Genomic DNA, 22,166 nt, shown 5'->3' on the forward strand with positions numbered 1-22,166 from the left:
ACCACTGCAGCCCATAATCACCAAACAACCACTTGAACTTGTAGCCATGGACCACGTGAAGTTGACACCAAGCCGGTCCGGCTATGTCTATGCCTTGACCATCGTGGACCATTATTCACGCTTCTTGGTAGTAGTACCCGTAAAAGATCTGACAGCAAAAACAGCAGCCAAAGCGTTCCAAACGTACTTTTGTAGACCCCATGGATATCCGGAACAGGTTCTCACCGACCAAGGTACAGCCTTTGAATCAGAGATCTTCAGAGAATTCTGTAATATGTATGGCTGCAAAAAGATCCGGACGACGGCCTATCATCCACAAACAAACGGCTTATGCGAGAAGATGAACCATATTGTAATAGAACTACTAAAGACTTTACCTGAGGCAGAAAGGAATCAATGGCCAGAGAAATTGCCTGACTTGGTGGATCTGTATAATCATGTCCCGGTGAGTTCCACCAATTGCACCCCAGCTTACCTTATGCGTGCAAGACCCGGCCAATTACCAATCGATCTAGAAATGGGAATTCTGAAACCAGACGCAGAAGTCCAAGACTCCAATTGGGATATCATACGGCAAAAGCAGTATCGCCAAGTGCAAGAGAGTGTGGAAAGAAGCCTTCAGCAAACTAGAGAAAGACAAGAGCGAACTTTCAACCAGAATGCTCTAGCGACCCCATTAAGACCAGGTGACCAAGTGCTCAAGAGAAATCGTCGAACCAATAAACTGGACAATCAGTGGGAAGCCGTACCCTACACAGTTTTACCAACAAGAGTGGATAATCCTAAAATGTGTCTCATTAGCAAAAACGGAGGCTTAACATCTGTACTAGTGTCAAGAGACAATCTTAAATTATGTCCGGAAGCATTGAAAGAGCCAGACGTTGTCCAGCCAGAACCAGAAGTTATTCAACCCATACAGGTTCAACCAGTAAAGGAAAAAGAAGAGGAAGTGTATCACACCTGTATAGGAGACTTTCCCAAAACCCTACTAACATACCATGGTGCAGTAGTGGTTCCCATGGTGGCCTTTTACCCAACACCAAACCCAATACCAGAAGTCCCAAGACAGGAAGAGGCTGACCCCGTACTACAGGAGGTTCCAGGCCAGGAAGAACAGATTCCTGGTCAGAGTAATCCCATTCACGGTGGACTTGCCAACTCCATAGTCGTGGAATTATCTTTAGCAGAGCGGGCAGATACTACATCCGCAGTAGACAGTAGTACACCACATGAAGAGACACCGCTATTACGTAGATCACAGCGTAGTACCCAGGGTCAATTACCGGTCAGGTATGCAGATTACCAACTATAAAGCTCATAATGTGAATTGTATATATGTTATGCCGTATATAGTTAAACAGAAAATGTAGTATAGTCATTGTTATCAGTCTGCAACGTTTAAGCCCAGTACCTACAGAGACTTGTCTGTATGAACTTCTTGCATATTCTTGAACTTGTTATCAACCCGGAGGCACTAAATCAAAGCTCCGGAAAGACTGCTTTTTGAACTTTGCTTTTTGCTCTTTTTGAACTTTCTTTAGACTTTATATTGAGTACCTTCAAGGGTAGAACTGTATTAATGGACGCTATTTGAAGTGACTTTTTACAGAACTCTATTTTTGTTTCCTTGAGTGGTTTTTGTAACTTTTCATTTTTAAGACTCTGTACATATTAATTGTTATTTCAAAATGTTATCGTCCCACAGTCCCGGAGTACTGTTCTTAACTAAGGGGGAATGTGGCACCCCTAGGGGTATTTGCCACAAAAATAGTTACTGACACTAAACACAAATACTAAAATAACAAAACTGCACTACCACCTCCGGCCAGAAGGGGGAGCTCCAGAGACTCCCCTTAATCCATTCTGGTCTGAGAGAAGAAATGGCAGTTGGGCTAAGGAGCTGAAAGTGAGAGGTCATACAGTTGAATCTCTAACAGCCCTGTGACTGTTACCAGGCCTAAATCACCGGCCTGAGGAGAAGAGGGATAGAGAAAAAGGACATTGTGAGAACCGGGTAGCATTAATCACTACCCAGAACAGGCGCAAAGACGGATACCGGATCCGTGGCTGTATTCATTACATATAATACAGCAACCGGAAAAACGTGAGGTGATATCAGCTTCACTAGGGTCGGACGCAGCAACAGACACAGAGTTCAGCGGTACTCCTGGAGGGGGTAAGCCGATAAAAGGACTCGGGTTGCCCGTCGAACCAGGACCCGGAGGGGACAGATTGGGCCGGCAGCCAGTTCACATACAGCAGCAGGGCCACACAGATATTGCGTACAATAAGAGGCGAAGACCCCGGCAGGGTCAAAGTAACTCAGAGTTCCCATACAGACTCCGGTGACAGGACTGGTTGTAAATCCTTTTTTGTTAAAGTAAACTGGTTAAACGTTTCAGTGCCTCAGTCTTTCATTTGGACAATAGCCATCTATCCAGGATTGGGATCATCACCGCTGGGAGAACCTGCTGCTGATCAAGTAAGTGCCTGTCCCCTCACGATACCCCTTACACTGTGCATTGCCTGAGGCCACAGCACCGGGTCAAGCCACCCGTGACACCCCCCTCAAGAGACAGACCCCATTGGTCCGGTGCTGGGTACCCCGGTCTCTTGGGCGTCACATATTCCTTTTAGTAATCCTCGGTCAAAAAGAGCAGGGCGAGCAGATGATATTTTCCTCTTCAAAACAGATATTTCCTGCACAGGTTAATGACTAGCTTTAGGAGAATTAATGACATGGCTACATCAAGAGCGCACTTTATATCAAGGTTATGATACTACAATTACTATTATAAACCAGCAAAAGAACAAGATAAAACATAACAGTTCCGTAAACACTAACTTAATAAATCCAAGCAAACACTTCCTTATTGTCCTCGCGATTCATCTGGTCTTTATATGTGGCCAAGAAGAAAAACTATTTCCCTCCATTGCTTCTCAGAAACCGTAGGTGAAACCGGTTTTAGCTATATGATAACTAGCTACAGTAGATGGCTAGGGCTAGTCATGCCGCCGTGAAACATTCGAGAAACGCCTAGCCCTCTTCGTAGTTTGCTACTTTCCTGCATGTGTTCACTGCAATATGGCACAACGATTGTTCTTAGTGCAGTATGTCATTTTCGTAACTTAGCTAAGCAGTCCATGAAGTCTTATTATGTAGATAAGGGGTCTCATGCAGCCCCTGAGGTGGTTATCTGCAGCCCACCGGGCATCGGAGCTCCTGAGACCTTTGCGGAACAACAGAGAAAGCAGATGGAGGAGTTAATCACATCACCCCAGAGCAGTGTGTCGGAGGGAGCAGAGGGGTCTCTTTCCTCGCACTGCTTGACATTTGGTGGTAGGTCAATATGGAGAGGAGGATTTTTTAACCCCTTCCTGGAATCCACTGCAGTGGGAAATGACTTCCCGCAAATCTCCATACATGTACAGCACGATGATGGCACCAGCTCACAAAGAGAGCAAGCACCATCATCAGCTTCAACGACCATGATCAGTATTAGCTTTTAACCCCCAAGATACCGCTGTCAACAGCAACAGTATTTAGATGGTTGAGAAAGGGGCTCAATCTTTAATCATGGGGTACCGGTAGTTGCCATGGCAAGTATTGACCTTTGGGTTGGCCTTTGGGTCATCCAGCTTCTCTGGCCTCTATGGCTCTAAAAAAAACATGGGTATTACATACCTGGTAATGTGTTTTTTCATGAGACGTGACGGCACCACGAGAGAGGGGATCCGCCCATCAAGGACAGGAAACCTTCAAGATAAAAGGGGCGGCTCCTCTCTCCACATCAGTTGTTTTACAGAGTACGAGAGGAACTCCGCTGGTTAGTGTACACATAAATAATACATCCTATACAGTTCTATTCACCGATACCCCAGGGAGTGTATAATACAAATAATGCTAATAATGCACCCAACTAATGACGTGATCAAAAGGGTGGGAATATAAGGGTGCCGTCATGTCTCATGAAAAAACACATTACCAGGTATGTAATACCCGTGTTTTTCCATCATACATGACGGCACCACGAGAGAGTTACAGAGATTTGTATTCTCTTCTAGGGAGGGATCACTGCTTGTAACACTCTTCTCCCAAAAGTGAGATCAGAGGTAGCAGATAGGTCTAGTCTATAATGTTTAAAAAAATGTAGACGGAGAGGACCAAGTGGCCGGCTTACAGATTTGGTCGATGGTAGCATCTGCTCTCTCCGCCCACGACGTCGCCATGGCCCTCGTGGAGTGGGCTTTCAGACCCTGTGGAACAACCCTGCCTGCACTACTATATGCTAGAATAATGGCCTCTCTCACCCATCTAGCTATAGTCTGTTTTGAGGCTTTAAGGCCCTTCCTTGACCCCTGGAATGAAACAAATAAAGCCCTCTGTTTCCTCCAGGATTTAGTCACCTCTAGATACTGTAGGATACATCTCCTAACGTCTAGGCAATGGAGTCTCTCCTCTTTTTTGTTACTGGGATTGGGACAGAAAGAGGGTAGGGTTATATCCTGAGCTCTATGGAATCTCGATACCACTTTGGGGAGATATGCCGGATCTAATTTTAATACAACCCTATCGTCCATAATTTGTGTGTAAGGGGGGTCAGCTGACAACGCGTGTAAATCCCCCACCCTACGGGCCGATGTAAGTGCCACTAACAAAGCTGTTTTTAATGTTAGTATTTTATCAGAAGTTGTATTTAACGGCTCAAAGGGGCTTTCCGTCAGGGCAGTTAACACTAGATTTAGATCCCATGGTCGAGGAGTAGGAGATGGGACAGAGTCAGCTCTACTACAGGCTCGGATAAACCTCACCACCCACCTATTACTTGCCAGGTCACAGTTGAATAGGGCTGCTAAGGCTGAAATGTGTACTTTGAGGGTACTAACAGCTAACCCCAGATCTAAGCCCTTCTGCAGGAACTCCAGTATTGCCACTATCGGGACCTCCCCTTCCCGTATTGGCCCTGAGCTGGACAGGAATTTCTTCCATATCCTCCCATAGATCTTGGTCGTTACTAGTTTTCTGCTGCTGAGCAAGGTGGATATTAACCCAGCTGAGAACCCTTCTTTCTCTAGTAACGACCGCTCAAATGCCAGGCTGTCAAATGAAGCCCGGAGTTCTGCGGGTGGTTGAAGGGACCCTGAGTTAGAAGGTCCTGGTCTTCCGGGAGAACCCACGGGTCCGTCACTGACATCACTCTCAGCCAGTAGAACCACGGTCTTTTCGGCCAGAAGGGCGCTATCACGATCACTCTGGCCTTGTCTTCCCTGATCTTCCTCAGAACCACTGGGATTAGACATATCGGTGGGAAGGCATACAGGAGTCCAGATGTCCATTTTATGCTGAAGGCGTCTACTGCCAACGGCCTGTCTGTAGGGTTCAGGGAGCAGAATTTTTGGACTTTCTTGTTGACTTTTGAGGCAAAGAGGTCCACCCTGAGTTTTCCCCACATGTGCACTATCCGTTGAAAAACGGACTTTTTTAGGGACCGTTCCCATTCGGTTGTCCGATAGGACTCTCACATGATGCCCTGCCAAGTGTGGAAGTAATCTCTCTAGCGCTCTTTCTATTGCTAGGAGCTCCCTCGTTTGAGGATAGATCTTTCTCCTCTTGAGCCCAGGGGTCTTGGACCCATAGTGAGTCTGAGTGAGCTCCCCATCCCCATGGACTGGCGTCCCATGGAGGCTGTGAATGTCCAGGGAACTCCTCTGGGGGATGACTCTATCTGTAACCACCATCTGAGAGATTGGAGCACAGAGAGTGGGAGAGTGAGCTTCTGCTCTAACTGTCCCTGAAGTTCTCGGTCGTTCTGCAGCACACACCATTGCAGTTCTCTTGCATGGAACTGGGCCCATTTTACTGCCGGTATGCAGGAGGTTAGGGACCCCAACACCGACATGGCCCTTCTTAAGGTCATTTCCGGCTTTTTTAATGTGGCCATAATCATCTGTTTGATTTTTTCTTCTTTTTCTTCTGGGAGGCGGCACTCCTGTGCCACGGAGTCCACCGTTATCCCCAGGAAATTCTGGACCATTGCCGGCTCTAACTTGGACTTCTTGAGATTTAGTTGCCATCCCAGTGTCTGAAGAGTGTCCATCACTATCCTGACCTGCTCCTGACAGTGAGAAAAGTTCTTTCCCACTATCAGGAAGTCGTCCAAGTAGGGAATTATTGGAGTGTCCTTTTCCCTGAGATGTGCTGTGACCTCTGCAATCAGCTTCGTAAATACGCGTGGGGCGGTTGCTATCCCAAAGGGCAGAGCCCTGTACTGGAAGTGACGCAGCTGGGACCCCATCTGAACTGCCACTCTGAGGAACTGACGATCTTGTTGTCTGATTGGGACGTGATAATAAGCGTCCTTGAGGTCGAGGACGGACATGTAGCACTGGGGATAGAGAAGTTTCACCGCCGATTTTATGGTTTCCATCTTGAATGATGGTACTACAAGAAATTTGTTGAGGCCTTTTAGATTTATAATTGTCCTCCAAGAGTTGTCCGGTTTTTTTATGAGAAAAAGAGGGGAATAAAATCCTTCCCTCCTTTCGTCTATAGGAACTTCTTCCAAGACGTGCTTGTCTAGGAGTGATGTTACTTCCCCCTCCAGACTGTCTTGCTTCTCTTGGGAGGACTGTACCGGGGTCTGCATATATCTTCTTGGAGGCCAGTGGTGAAACTTTATTCTTAGGCCTGATCCTACGATCTGCCGGATCCATATGCTGGAGGAGATCCTCTCCCAGGCTGGAAGGAAGTGAGAGAGCCTCCCTCCCACCTGAGAAGGACCGTCACTGGGAGGGTTTTTTGGTGTCTCTGGGGGACTTGCCGAAATAGAAGCCCTTTCCTCCCCTGGGTCGCTTGTCCAGGTTGCTTCTGTCTCGGTCCCTGTACTGCTGTCTTCGGAATCTTTGGCCTCTCCGAAAGGAGCGACAAAAGGGCTGAAACGGCTGTCTTGGAAAGTTCTTCTTTTTATCCCCGGCCTTCTCTAGTACCTCATCTAATGCTGGTCCGAACAGGAAGTTTCCCTCACAATGCAAAGAACAAAGCTTCATTTTGGCCTGAGTGTCCCCTGGCCAGCATTTAAGCCATACGGCACGGCGTCCAGTGTTAGCTAACGCTGCTGATTTTGCTGCCAGCCTAGCAGAGTCTGCTGATGCTTCAGCCAGAAACATAGCCGCTGCCCTCATAGTTGGAAGTGACTCTAAAATAGCTTCCCTGGGAGCTTTTTGCTCCACCTGTTCCTCCAGGTTGTCTATCCAGATCTTAAGGGATCTGGCGACACAAGTGGCCGCGATAGCTGGCCTTAGTGCTCCCGCTGAGGCTTCCCAAGCTGTCTTCAGGGAACTGTCCACCTTCCTGTCCAGAGGTTCTTTTAGAGAACCTAGGTCCTCGAACGGCAGGGAGGATTTCCTGGCCACTTTTGAGACCGCCACATCGATTTTTGGGGCTCTGTCCCAAGATGAGGATGCTTCCTCTTCAAAGGGATACCTTCTTTTTAGGGAGGTAGTTATCTGGGACCTTTTTTCTGGCTTTTGCCATTCCCTTTTGATCAGTTCTTGTATTTGATCGTTAACAGGGAATGATCTCCGTTTCTTCTTTTGTAGGCCACTGAACATGAGTTCTTGGGCTGTCTTTTTGGCCTTCTCCTCTACCAGCCCCATGGTAGAGCGAACAGCTTTAATAAGTTTATCTGTAGCCTCTGCTGGAAAGGTGTCTTCCTCCTCAGAGCTACTATCAGAAGAGCGGGCCGTATTAGAATCCTGCTCTGACCCCGAGGAATCCCTTTGGGATGCTATAGAGGGGCTGGATTTGTCCCTAGATCTGGCATCTGTGTCAGGTGTCTGTAATGCTCTTACGGACTTAGAGACTTCGGACTGAATCAGAGATCTTAGGCTGTCCGTAAAGGAGGGTGTTTCCTCCGCCACAGTCTGGTTAATACAGTCCTGACACAGTCTTTTACCCCAAGATGACATTAAAGGCTTTTTACATAAGGGACATTCTCTATTTTTAGTCTTCGCCTTATACTTTTTGGGGACCTCCTATACTCCACCCCGCAATGTATGTAAGAAAAGAGGGGACAGACGGAGATAAGAGAAGAGAAAAGAACAGACACTAGCGTGCTGGACTTTCTCGTAGTTCACTCACCACTCGGACGTTTTCAAAGTACGGGTACCGGATCCGGAGGTTGGCTGGTTTTCTCCGTGTCTCCCAATGAGACTAGGGACCCCTCCTTGTTACGCCGATCCGTCCGTATACTGTCCGAGCAGCTTTTGCTGCTGACATGGCGGGTCTGGCTCTTTTCGCTTGAGCGAGACCGCCTCTCCTGCACCTCCTGCTGTGGCATCAAATGCTCTGGCGAGAAACTCTCCATTATACACACCAGCACACAAGAGTAGTCACCTTCAACCTGACCTGGTTTTAGTGACACAGGGCAGCACTTCTAGCTCGTTTAAATAGATTCACTTTTTTTTTTTTTTTTTTTAATGAATCACCTGGTTGATCCTGCCTTTATTGGCTGCTCAGCACCAGGTGTATTTAATCCAATTAACTACCTGGCTGATCATGCCTGCACCACCTCCGTGCATGTAATCAATCAAACACCTGGTTGATCCTGCATCTGCCACCGCTAGCGCAATGCTGCTGTATAAACAAAGCGTGCCCCTGGCACCACTTCCGGGGCGCGCTCTTAATCATTCACCTGGTTGATCCTGCCTCTGACCCAAGTGCCACCGCTAGGTTCTGCGCGCGCACCCTGCACTTACTTCCGGTGCGCGCTGCTCTGTCGCCCTCCAGCGTCCATGCACTCACCTTCCAGGCGCGCATCCGGCCCTTACTTCCGGTGCGCGCCGAAGATTCCTGTCCTCCTGCCCCAGTGCCCTGCACAAACGTTCCGAGCGCTGCTGCCCAGCGATGTGCGCACGCGCGGCCGCCCCCTGGAATCACGGCGCCGGCCAGGCAGGAAACTCTGCAGTGTCCCCTCCGTCCGACACGCCACGCTCACCTCCAGATCCATGCTGTCAGATACCGCTCCACACCTCTCCGCTTGTCTCAGGTACCGATCCAGGAAGGAAGGAGAGGGGGGAAGGGGAGGGGGTGGGCTGTGGGGACCATCTGCAGTGCTCAACAGGGATGGCATAAAACCTCCAAGGAGCCTTACCTAGCCTGGGCACCGATGTGTCTCACAGGCTGCATGGCCACCATAGTCAACAGGGAGGGAGCACCTTTGTGACCTCCGAGGACAATTGGCAGGTGGATTTTTTTTTTTTTTTTTTTGGTAAAAGGGAAGGCCTCCGAGGCTCCAACTTCACCCGGGCATTCGCCTCGCGGGCTGTGGCCATGCTTCGCTCAGGGGGGGCATGGTATACATTGACCCCCGAGGCGACTACGGGTACCTGGTGACGGGTGCAGCAGACAGCGCCTGCCCAAGTCCACCCGACCCAGATCCCGGCATCCTCTTCAATCTTCATCAGATGTCTTCCATCTTGAGGGTTCCCCGTCAAGGACAGGAAACCAACTGATGTGGAGAGAGGAGCCGCCCCTTTTATCTTGAAGGTTTCCTGTCCTTGATGGGCGGATCCCCTCTCTTGTGGTGCCGTCATGTATGATGGAAAAAACAGGTCTAACAGGCGCAGCTTCAGTGTAAAACTGATTGATCTAATATCCTAAAATACAGAAGTTCCATATCGGAACTAAGTAAAAGGGGAAAAAGAAGTAAAAATTGCTGAAATTGAAAAAAAATGTAAAATAAAGTGTATATATATATATATATATATATATATATAAACCCAGAAAAATCTAAAAACATCCTTAATAGCCGCCAGCGACTGAGACTTGCTGTAGACTAGTAGGGCAGGCAGATCCCCGGCAGCTCCTCTCCATCCGCTGCCCTGGATTGACAGGTCTCTCCCTGCGTGCTTCCATAGGCAGAGACCTGTCAGTCATTGCAGTGCTATAGCAGTCTAACGGGAAGCTTGCAACTCTTATCTGGCTTTTTACAAGCTACTTTCAGTTGAATTATGACCTCAGACCACATCAAAGTTGAATATGCAGTGAAACAATGAGCCTGCAAAAGCAAAACGTTGCAAAATTTTTAATGAACCTTATTGAAAAAATGAAATTTAGCTTCAAATACAAATTTAAGTATATACATGTAATGTCCCGAAAAAGTGTAGAACCCCAAACAGAAATCAATGTTCTCTAAGCACCACATACATAATGACTAGTGATGAGCGAACATGCTCGGAAAAGGTGTTATCCCGCATGCTCGTGTGCTCACGGTTAGACAGCCGCAACATATGCAGGGATTGCCTAATAAACAGCCGCGAGACATGCAGCTGCGGGGACTCAAACATTTTTCGAGCATGCTGAAGACACTCTTAGCACACGAGCATGCACTGATGACACCGTATCCCAGCACATTCGCTCATCACTAATAAAGGTAGCCCCCCTGAATCGCAGCATGGTAACAGACTCTAGCTTAATTTTATATCTGTCTTGGGTTTCTGTTATGTTTTGGTTACTAAGAGTTAATTCCTTTATATGAGGCAAGGTCAAAAGGTCAAGCAGTAAGCTGTGGAGACCACAAGCAGGTTATTTCCAGTTTTAGCTGGTGGTTTTTGGCGCTCTTTTTCATGTTTTTGATTGGCTGCTTTGAAAAAGACCGGGAAGAGAAAAGATAAAAATCTGAGGTGCTGACAGTTCTCTCATCATCCTGTCAGAAGAACGAAGATCCCATCCTCTCTTCCCCTTTTTAATGTTTATCTCCTTTGTCGTGTTGTCTTATTTGAGGGAAAAATCGCCCAGTTTTCTGGGTGGACTGGTTTAGTATAAATATTGTTAATTTATTGGTCTATTGGTTATTAATTTATTAAATGTTTTAATGGACTTTTCAGCTACCCTAAATAAACACCATGGCCTTTATTCTTCCACACTTTGGTGTCTTGTGTTTTTATTATTTTATTTATGGCTTTTGTGAAACCATGTAGTATGAAGAGCTCTTACTTGTTATACACACAGGTTCTCCTCAGATTGATCTTCCTGTCGTTGAGATATCTTTTATAATCTTCCACAGCATCCTTGAACGCAATAACAAGCAGCACTATGACAAGCGGCACCATAGTGATCTCCTTATGAAACACTTCAACTTGAGGCATCCAGTTCAAAATAGCAAGCATAAGAAAGTAGAAGTTTGCCGACCTGTGTGAGGCAAAGGAGAAACCATCAATGGAGCAGCTTTGAAAGGAATTTTATCATGACAATCAAACTCCCCAAACAGCTTAGATTGTCATGTAACACATTAAGATATAAGGCCAATATGTATAGTTATAAAATCTGGCATTCCATACAATTACTTACACTTAAGTACTCTGGGTGTGATCAGAGTACTTTCCGAGCTTCTGCCTTTCCTGCCTCTATTTCCGGTCTACCGCCTTTTTTTTTGTTTCCCCGACAGCTAACTAGATGTGTAGTCAAGACAGTGAGCTGTCAATCAAACCAAAGACAGCGGCTCCAGGCATAAATCAGAGCCAGAAAGGCAGAGGATCGGGAAATGCACCACTGAAATCCAGAGCGCTTCAGCCTCAGTTACAATAAGGCTACTTTCACACATCAGTTTTTTGCCATAAGGCAGGATCCGGCAAATTTTTGGAAAAACGGATCCGTTGCAGGTTGTAAAAAACTGATGTAACGGATCTGTTTTTTTTTAAATTGAACTCGGGGATAGAGTTTGGACTTCCTGTTCCGGGGAAAAAGAGAGAGAGACCCTCCAGAACGGATTATTGCTGGAACAGTCGCTGGGCATTTTTTTCGCCGGACAGAAAAAAGTTCCTCTGGACGTTTTCTCTGGCCGCCGGAAAACAAATGTTTGACGGATCTGGCAAAAAACGGATGAAACATGTGGCCATCAGGGGCAACCCAGCGCTAATACAACTCGATGAGAAATAAAACGGATCTGGCAGAAAAAAAAAACGGATCTGTTTTTCTAAAAACTCGCCGAATATTGCCTGACTGTAAAAACCTGATGTGTGAAAGTAACCTAAGAGAAAAGAAGAAATGAAACGGATTAAATCAAATTGTCTATCAGCATGTAGTATAAAAAAAACAAAACAGTCTGCTGATCGTTAAGTAGCCAATCCTCGGTAGTACAGGCTCACCTCTGATGGCTGTAGGGTGAACTGTAAGATTATCCTTGTTAGGAGTTATAAACGAAACTTATGGAAGAAGCAGAGTAAGGTAAAGGTGCCAAAATACATAAAAGCAAAGTCAAAATCACAAAATTTGGCAAGACCAGACCACGATCTTATATGTTTGGGGACTTCCCAACTCTTCCCCAACAAATTATGTCAGATTATAGGACTGTGAATGTTAACAGTGCATTTATACTAGCGAACCCATGGCTGCTAAACGTGCAATGAATGAGCAAAATGAACATTCGTCACGTGTAATGATTTTTAACTTACTTAAAAATCATCATTCTCAACAGCACATTGTAATGTCTAAGCAGGACATGTGCTGCCGATAATGATAATACCATTGTTTTGCGAGCATAGATTAATGATTGTTCTGCACAGAATAAAGTGAGGTCGACCTGTCTGACCACTTCCCAAAATTCACCATACATGTATGGTGCACATCTGTTGCAGGGGTATTCGGTGGAATCAGGAGCTGAGCCCTCAGCAGATGGTGGCTGCGTTAAATAGTCAGCAACTGCTTTAAACAGCAGCGATCAGAGTCGAGCCATGATCAGAGCCGAGCCGCAATAATTGCTAACACCTTAAATGCCATAATTCTGAGTGGGGGGCTGTGAGACTCAGCATACTGCATGTGGGGGGGGGGGGGTGAATCATGCGGAGTGGGAGCTGTGGGGGTATTGCGGACAGGCCATCATACTATATGGTGGCCATGCTATGTATCTGGGGGACCTATGGAGATATCATACGGGGTGGCACTTTAGTGGTATCATGTGTGGATGTATTATACTCTTTTGGTGGCATCATACCTTGCTGGGGGCACTAGTCATCATACTTTCTCTATGGGACTGAAGGAGTTCCCATACTAAGCAAGGTGCTGCGGGGACCCCTATGCTGAATAAGGGGCTGTGGGGGTCCTCATATTGAGTGGAGGCTGTGGGGGCCCTCATATTTAGTGGAGGGGCCCTCAAACTGAGTGGAGACCTATGTAAGCCAACATTTTGAGTGGAGGGATGGGAGGGCAATGATACCAAGTTGGGGCCTGGGCTGTGGGACCCATTATACAAAATTGGAGGGCGGACTGTTGCTGGCCATGATACCGAGTGGGGGTGGAGACTGTGGCTGGCCAAGATACAAATGTGGAACTATGAGGTCCCCATATTGAGTGGGGGAATGTGGAGGCCCCCATACAGAGCAGGGAGGAGAGTGTGGTGGTCCCATACTAAGGTTCAAGTTGTGGCGGTCCCCCATACTAAGTGGTGGGATGTGGTGGTTTCCCATACTAAGTAAGGGGCTGTGGGGTCCCCCATACCAAGTGAGGGGCTGTGGGGTCCCCCATATTAAGTGAGGGACTGTGGGTTCCCCCATACTAAGTGGTGGGCTGTGATAGTTCCCCATATTAAGTAAGGGGCTGTGCCGTCCCCCATACTAAGTGAGGGACTGTTGGAATCTCTTACTGAGTGGGGGTATCACACTAACATGCCATCATACTCTATGGTTGCCATGATACTGTGTGGGGACATCATACCCCTATATTAAATGGTGGACTGTGTTAGCCTCTAAACTAAGTGGTCGGCTATGGTGGCCCTCATCCTAAGTGGCAGGCTGTGGTGGCCCCCATACTAAGTGAGGGTTTTTGGGTCCCTATACTAAGTGAGGGACTGTGGGGTCCCCAAAACTAACTTGCGAGCAGTGGGGCCACCAATACTAAGTGGGGGGCTGTAGTAGTCAAATACTAATTGGTGGGCTGTGGTGGCTTACAGTACATACTAAGTGGTGAGCTGTGTATGCCCCCATAATAAATGGCTTGCTGTGTTGGCCCCCATACTAAGTTTTGGGCTGTGTTGTTCCCCCATACTAAGTGGTGGGTTATGGTAGCCCCTATACTAACAGAATGTCTGCGTGGTTTCCCATAGTAAGTGAGGGCTGTGAGATGCAATCATTCTTAGTGGTGAGAGGAATTATGCTGAGTAGAGGGCTGTGGGAGTATCATAATGAGTGGGGGTATCATACTGACAGGCCATCATACTGTATGGTGGCCATGATACTGTGTCTGACGTCACCGCTAGTTACTGAGCCTGCGCCCGCAGCATCTCATTCATTCCCCAGTAGTTTACAGCTGGGGGTGGTCACATTAGCACGGCTCCCAGTTGTAAACTGTACATTCCCCAGATATGGATTACGCCATGGGACTGACTGTACGCCGGACAGGTATGGGTATATTGTTGGTTTATTATTTTTACAGAAGATCGAGGGCTTCGCTTGGATTGGCTGAATAATAAAGATGGGAAACTTTGTGGTGTATGATTTCATTAAAATACTTTATTCTTACTGTGTGGTGTTTTATTAACCCTTTAACAACTATAGGATTAGTAATGGAGAGGTGTCTTATTTACACCCCTCCATCACTAAGCCGGCTTATTGTCACCTTACAATAGGAAGGTGACATTAACCCCTCTTTACCCCACTTGCCACTGCTACAGGGCAAGTGGGAAAAACCGGGTAATGCTCCAGAATTGGTGCATCTAATAGGTGCGCCTTTTCTGGGCAGCGGAGGGCTGCAGTTTAAAGGCTGGGGGGGAGGGGGGCATACCCATGGCCCCTTACCAGCCTGAGAATAGCAGCCAGCATCTGTGAGTATTGCTGGGTTGGTATAAAAACATAGGGGGGACCCCACGTCGGGTTTTTCTTTCATTCATTCTCGGCTGGCGAGCAGGGGAGAAGGGATGACAGCCAACTTCAGCACCACACGCAGGGGAACAACGCTTACCGTAGCGCTGCTTCCCTGGCAGCCGTCTGTGTGTGACTGATGCAGCACATGGTTGCCACATGTGTGCCGCACATAGTACACAGACAGACATACGGACCCTGATATCTCCGGTACCATTTTTCCCGGTACCGGAAATATCAGGACGTGTGAAACCGGTCTTACACTGTGCTCATAATGTATACCGCAATGCAGATAAAGGTAAAGAAGTAGAACTAATATCAGATCAAATAAAGGGGTTATTTAAAGAATAACAGACCTAATGTCTATAGAAATAACCCTCTGGTTCCCTGTAAAATACCTGGTACTGTGCTCAGCCAATAAAACTATGTAATGCCCATGGTCTAAGACAAAATGCTGATTTATGAAAAAAGAATAATTTATCTAATATTGCAACGGTTACCAGGGCACAGTGGATGTAAGGTGTGGTGTCTCATCACCTCGACGTGCATTTCGCCTCGCTTCTTCCAAAATAGCTTCAATAAACTATTTGGTGTTTCATATGTTATTGATCTCTTCGGTCTTTTTTTGGGAAAGCATTGTAACCCGGAAAACAGGTTGTTTTAGTATGGAATGGATGGAGGAGGCCATCATACTGAAGGAGGACTGGACTATGGGGACACCCATACTGAGTGTGAGGCTGTCGAGGCCATCATACTGAGTGTCTGAGGGAGATTGTTGTAGCTTCATACTGATTGGGGGATGGACTGTGGGGGGCCATCTAACAGAGTGGTGAGTGGACTGTGAGGGCCCCCAAACTATGTGGGGTGGGGGGTTCTGTGGGTTACCATACTAAGCGAGAGGCTGTGGGGCTATCATACTAAGGGGAGAACTTTAAGGGCCATCATACTGCATGGGGATCATGGGAGTGGTGGGCTGTGACGCCATCATACTTTATTGTGACCATGATACTCTGTCTGGAGAACTATGGGGACATCATATGGGGGCTACTTTAGTGGCATCATGTTGTGGGAGTTACATACTGTGTTGTTGGCACCGTGGGGTCATCTTACTTTGCTGGGGGCACTAGACTTCCTTCTATACATGTGAGCAAGAAGTTGTAGGGGGAAAATATACTGAAGGGGTACAATACTCAGTGTGTCATTTTTTTAGGAACATAATTCAGTACTCTATAATGGCCATGATAGGGGTATCGTGAGAGAGAATACTAAGGGGCTTCAGTAAGTTCAAAATCACTGTGCACATGGCACAATACATGTCCTTCTACTTGTTTCCACCAATTGGGGTATTAGACTGCACCAAATACATGTACAGTGCGTACGGAAAGTTCTCAGACCCCTTTAAATTTTTCACTCTTTGTTTCATTGCAGCTATTTGGTAAATTCAAAAAAGTTTGTTTTTTATCTCATTAATGTACACTCTGCACCCCATCTTGACTGAAAAGAGCAGAAATATAGTAATTTTTGCAAATTTATTAAAAAAGAAAAACTGAAATATCACATGGTCATAAGTATCCAAACTCTTTGCTCAGTATTAATAATAATAATAATAATCTTTATTTTTATATAGCGCTAACATATTCCGCAGCGCTTTACAGTTTGCACACATTATCTTCACTGTCCCCGATGGGGCTCACAATCTAAATTATTGAGTAGAAGCACCTTTTGAGCTAGTACAGCCATGAGTCTTCTTGGGAATGATGCAACAAGTTTTTCACATCTGGATTTTGGGATCCTCTGCCATTCTTCCTTGCAAATATTCTCCAGTTCCGTCAGGTTGGATAGTGAATGTTGGTGGACAGTCATTTTCAGATCTCTCCAGAGATGATCAATTGAGTTTAGGTCAGGGCTCTGGCTGGGCCAGTCAAGAATGGTCACAGAGTTATTTTGAAGCCTCTCCTTTGTTATTTTAGCTGTGTGCTTAGGGTCATTGTCTTGTTGGAAGGTGAACCTTCAGCCAAGTCGGAGGTCCAAGGCACTCTGGAAGAGGTTTTCATGCAGGATATCTCTGTACTTGGCCGCATTCATGTTTCCTTCAATGACAACCAGTCGACCTGTCCCTCCAGCTGAAAAACACCCACATAGCATGATGCTGCCACCACCATGTTTCACCGTAGGGATTGTATTGGGAAGGTGATGAGCAGTGCCTGGTTTTCTCCACACATCACTTAGAATTATCACCAAAAAGGTCTATCTTTGTCTCATCAGACCAGAGAATCTTATTTCTCATATTCTGGGAGTCCTTTATGTGTTTTTTTAGAAAACTCTATGCAGGCTTTCATATGTCTTGCACTGAGGAGAGGCTTCCGTCAGGCCACTGTGCCATAAAGGCTTGACTGGTGGAGGGCTGCAGTTATAGATGACTTTGTGGAACTTTCTCCCATCTCCATACTGCATCTCTGGAGCTCAGCTACAGTGATCTTGGGGTTCTTCTTTACCCCTCTCACCAAGGCTCTTCTCCATGATTGCTCAGTTTGACTGGATGGCCAGGTCTAGGAAGACTTCTGGTGGTTCCAATCCTCTTCCATTTAAGGATTGTGGAGGCCATCGTGCTCTTAGGAACCTTGAGTACTGCAGAAATTCTTTTGGAACCTTGGCCAGATCTGTGTCTTGCCACAATTCTGTCTCTGAGTTCCTTGGCCAGTTCCTTTGACCTCATGACTCTCATTTGGTCCGACATGCACTGTCAGCTGTGAGGTCTTATAGAGACAGGTGTGTATATTTCAAAATCAAGTCCTATCAGTTTTATTAAACACAGCTGGCCTTCAATGAAGGAGTAAAACCATCTCAAGGAGGATCACAAGGAAATGGACAGCATGTGACTTAAATGTGAGTGTCTAAGCAAAGGGTCTGAAGACTTATGACCATGTGATATTTCAGTTTTTCTTTTTTAGGAAATCTGCAAAAATTTCTACATTTCTGTTTTTTAAGTCAAGATGAGGTGCAGAGTGTACATTAACCCCTTTCTGACAAGGGACGTACTATCCCGTCGAGGTGGGGTAGGCCCCCATGACCACGGACGGGATAGTACGTCCAGCGCGATCGGCGGCGCTCACGGGGGGAGCGCCGCCGATCGCGGCCGGGTGTCAGCTGTTTATCGCAGCTGACATCCGGCACTATGTGCCAGGAGCGGTCACGGACCGCCCCCGGCACATTAACCCCTGGCACATCGCGATCAAAGATGATCGCGATGTGCCGGTGGTATAGGGAAGCTTCCCGCAGGGAGGGGGCTCCCTGCGGGCTTCCCTGAGCCTCCCGCAGCAACGCGATGTGATCGCGTTGCTGCGAGGGTCTCACCTCCCTCCCTGCTTCCTCCAGCCCCGGATCCAAGATGGCCGCGGATCCGGGTCCTGCAGGGAGGGAGGTGGCTTCACAGAGTCTGCTTAGAGCAGGCACTGTGAAGGCTGCAGCGCTGCATGTCAGATCAGTGATCTGACAGAGTGCTGTGCACACTGTCAGATCACTGATCTGTGATGTCCCCCCATGGGACAATGTAAAAAAGTAAAAAAAAAATTTTCAAAATGTGTAAAAAAAAATAAAAAAAAATATTCCTAAATAATGAAAAAAAAAAAAAAAATTATTCCCCTAAATACATTTCTTTATCTAAATAAAAAAAAAAACAATAAAAGTACACATCTTTAGTATCGCCGCGTCCGTAACGACCCGACCTATAAAACTGGCCCAGTAGTTAACCCCTTCAGTAAACACCGTAAGAAAAAAAAAAAAAAAACGAGGCAAAAAACAACGCTTTATTATCATACCGCCGAACAAAAAGTGGAATAACACACGATCAAAAAGACAGATATAAATAACCATGATACCGCTGAAAGCGTCATCTTGTCCCGCAAAAAACGAGCCGCCATACAGCATCATCAGCAAAAAAAAAAAAGTTATAGTCCTGAGAATAAAGCGATGCAAAAATAATTATTTTTTCTATAAAATAGTTTTTATCGTATAAAAGCGCCAAAACATAAAAAAATGATATAAATGAGGTGTCGCTGTAATCATACTGACCCGAAGAATAAAACTGCTTTATCAATTTTACCAAACGCGGAACGGTATAAACGCCTCCCCAAAAAGAAATTCATGAATAGCTGGTTTTTGGTCATTCTGCCTCGCAAAAATCGGAATAAAAAGCGATCAAAAAATGTAACGTGCCCGAAAATGTTACCAATAAAAACGTCAACTCGTTCCGCAAAAAACAAGACCTCACATGACTCTGTGAACCAAAATATGGAAAAATTATTGCTCTCAAAATGTGGTAGCGCAAAAAATATTTTTTGCAATAAAAAGCGTCTTTCAGTGTGTGACGGCAGCCAATCATAAAAATCCGCTAAAAAACCCGCTATAAAAGTAAATCAAACCCCCCTTCATCACCCCCTTAGTTAGGGAAAAAGTAAAAAAATGTATTTATTTCCATTTTTCCATTAGGGTTAGGGTTAGGGCTAGGGTTTGGGCTAGGGCTAGGGTTAGGGCTAGGGTTAGGGCTAGGGTTAGGGCTAGGGCTAGGGCTAGGGTTAGGGCTAGGGTTAGGGCTAGGGTTGGGGTTAGGGCTAGGGTTAGGGCTAGGGTTAGGGCTAGGGCTAGGGCTATGGTTAGGGCTAGGGTTAAGGCTACAGTTAGGGTTGGGGCTAAAGTTAGGGTTAGGGCTATGGTTAGGGCTAGGGTTAGGGCTACAGTTTGGGTTGGGGCTAAAGTTAGGGTTGGGGCTAGGGTTAAGGCTACAGTTAGGGTTGGGGCTAAAGTTACGGTTAGGGTTTAGATTACATTTACAGTTGGGATTAGGGTTAGGTGTGTGTCAGGGTTAGAGGTGTGGTTAGGGTTACTGTTGGGATTAGGGTTAGGGGTGTGTTTGGATTAGGGTTTCAGTTATAATTGGGGGGTTTCCACTGTTTAGGCACATCAGGGGCTCTCCAAACGCGACATGGCGTCCGATCTCAATTCCAGCCAATTCTGCGTTGAAAAAGTAAAACAGTGCTCCTTCCCTTCCGAGCTCTCCCGTGTGCCCAAACAGGGGTTTACCCCAACATATGGGGTATCAGCGTACTCAGGACAAATAGGACAACAACTTTTGGGGTCCAATTTCTCCTGTTACCCTTGGGAAAATACAAAACTGGGGGCTAAAAAATAATTTTTGTGGGAAAAAAAAAGATTTTTTATTTTCACGGCTCTGCGTTATAAACTGTAGTGAAACACTTGGGGGTTCAAAGTTCTCACAACACATCTAGATAAGTTCCATGGGGGTCTAGTTTCCAATATGGGGTCACTTGTGGGGGATTTCTACTGTTTAGGTACATTAGGGGTTCTGCAAACGCAATGTGACGCCTGCAGACCATTCCATCTAAGTCTGCATTCCAAATGGAACTCCTTCCCTTCCGAGCCCTCCCATGCGCCCAAACAGTGGTTCCCCCCAACATATGGGGTATCAGCGCGCTCAGAACAAATTGGACAACAAATTTTGGGGTCCAATTTCTCCTGTTACCCTCGGGAAAACACAAAACTGGGGGCTAAAAAAATAATTTTTGTGGGAAAAAATTTTTGTTTTATTTTTACGACTCTGCATTATAAACTTCTGTGAAGCACTTGGTGGGTCAAAGTGCTCACCACACCTCTAGATAAGTTCCTTAAGGGGTCTACTTTCCAAAATGGTGTCACTTGTGGGGGGTTTCAATGTTTAGGCACATCAGGCAAACGCAACATGGCGTCCCATCTCAATTCCTGTCAATTTTGCATTGAAAAGTCAAACGGCGCTCCTTCCCTTCCGAGCTCTCCCATCCGCCCAAACAGTGGTTTACCCCCACATATGGAGTATCAGCGTACTCAGGACAAATTGTATAACAACTTTTGGGGTCCAATTTCTTCTCTTACCCTTGGGAAAATAAAAAATTGGGGGCGGAAAGTTAATTTTTGTGAAAAAATATGATTTTTTATTTTTACGGTTCTACATTATAAACTTCTGTGAAGCACTTGGTGGGTCAAAGTGCTCACCACACATCTAGATAAGTTCCTTAAGGGGTCTACTTTCCAAAATGGTGTCACTTGTGGGGGGTTTCAATATTTAGGCACATCAGGGGCTCTCCAAACGAAACATGGCGTCCCATCTCAATTCCAGTCAAGTTTGCATTGAAAAGTCAAATGGCGCTCCTTCGCTTCCGAGCTCTGCCATGCGCCCAAACAGTGGTTTACCCCCACATGTGGGGTATTGTCGTGCTCAGGACAAATTGTACAACAATGTTTGGGGTCTATTTTCTCCTGTTACCCTTGGTAAAATTAAACAAATTGGAGCTGAATTAAATTTTTTGTGAAAAAAAGTTAAATGTTCATTTTTATTTAAACATTCAAAAAATTCCTGTGAAGCACCAGAAGGGTTAATAAACTTCTTGAATATGGTTTTGAGCACCTTGAGGGGTGTAGTTTTTAGAATGGTGTCACACTTGGGTATTTTCTATCATATAGACCCCCTCAAAATGACTTCAAATGAGATGTGGTCCCTAAAATAAAATGGTGTTGTAGAAATGAGAAATTGCTGGTCAACTTTGAACCCTTATAACTCCCTAAAAAAAAAAAAATTTTGGTTCCAAAATTGTGCTGATGTAAAGTAGACATGTGGGAAATGTTACTTATTAAGTATTTTGTGTGACATATCTCTGTGATTTAATTGCATAAAAATTCAATTTGGAAAATTGCGAAATTTTCAAAATTTTCGCCATATTTCCGTTTTTTTCACAAATAAACGCAGGTAATATCAAATAAATTTTACCATTGTCATGAAGTACAATATGTCTCGAGAAAACAATGTCAGAATCACTGGGATCCGTTGAAGCGTTCCAGAGTTATAACCTCACAAAGGGACAGTGGTCAGAATTGTAAAAATTGGCCCGGTCATTAACGTGCAAACCACCCTTGGGGGTAAAGGGGTTAATGAGAAAAAAAATGAACTTTTTTTAATTTACCAAATGGCTGCAATGAAACAAAGAGTGAAAAATTTAAAGGAGTCTGAATACTTTCCGTACCCACTGTAAATGGGCCAGTCCCAAATCATCCAGATACTGTAAATAGTAACGGATGGAGGCAGCAAACCAAGCAATATTGGAAAAAAAACAGTAGTTAGCTAGCCTGTAGTGGCAGTGGCAATGTTTTCACTCTGAGGTATGAACCTTTCTCAAGCAGTGATACGTACCTCCCAACCGTCCCTCATTGTGCGGGACTTTCCCGGATTTGACTCTTTGCCCCGCTGTCCAGCGCAGGACGCTCTT

The 22,166-nt window shown here is 45.8% G+C and overlaps 1 protein-coding gene across 1 annotated transcript in view; it reads right to left on the reverse strand.

Annotated features, from left to right (window-relative positions):
• The window catches only part of ATP10B (ATPase phospholipid transporting 10B (putative)), a 605,931-nt gene that overhangs the window by 142,094 nt on the left and 441,671 nt on the right, over positions 1 to 22,166 (reverse strand). Inside the window, exon 6 of the mRNA XM_069763782.1 lies at positions 10,997 to 11,191. Coding sequence (XP_069619883.1) covers positions 10,997 to 11,191 — 195 coding nt within the window. The remainder of the gene's footprint in view (positions 1 to 10,996; positions 11,192 to 22,166) is intronic.

This window comes from Ranitomeya imitator, chromosome 4 (assembly GCF_032444005.1).
Source record: "Ranitomeya imitator isolate aRanImi1 chromosome 4, aRanImi1.pri, whole genome shotgun sequence".
Classification (NCBI taxonomy): domain Eukaryota; kingdom Metazoa; phylum Chordata; class Amphibia; order Anura; family Dendrobatidae; genus Ranitomeya; species Ranitomeya imitator.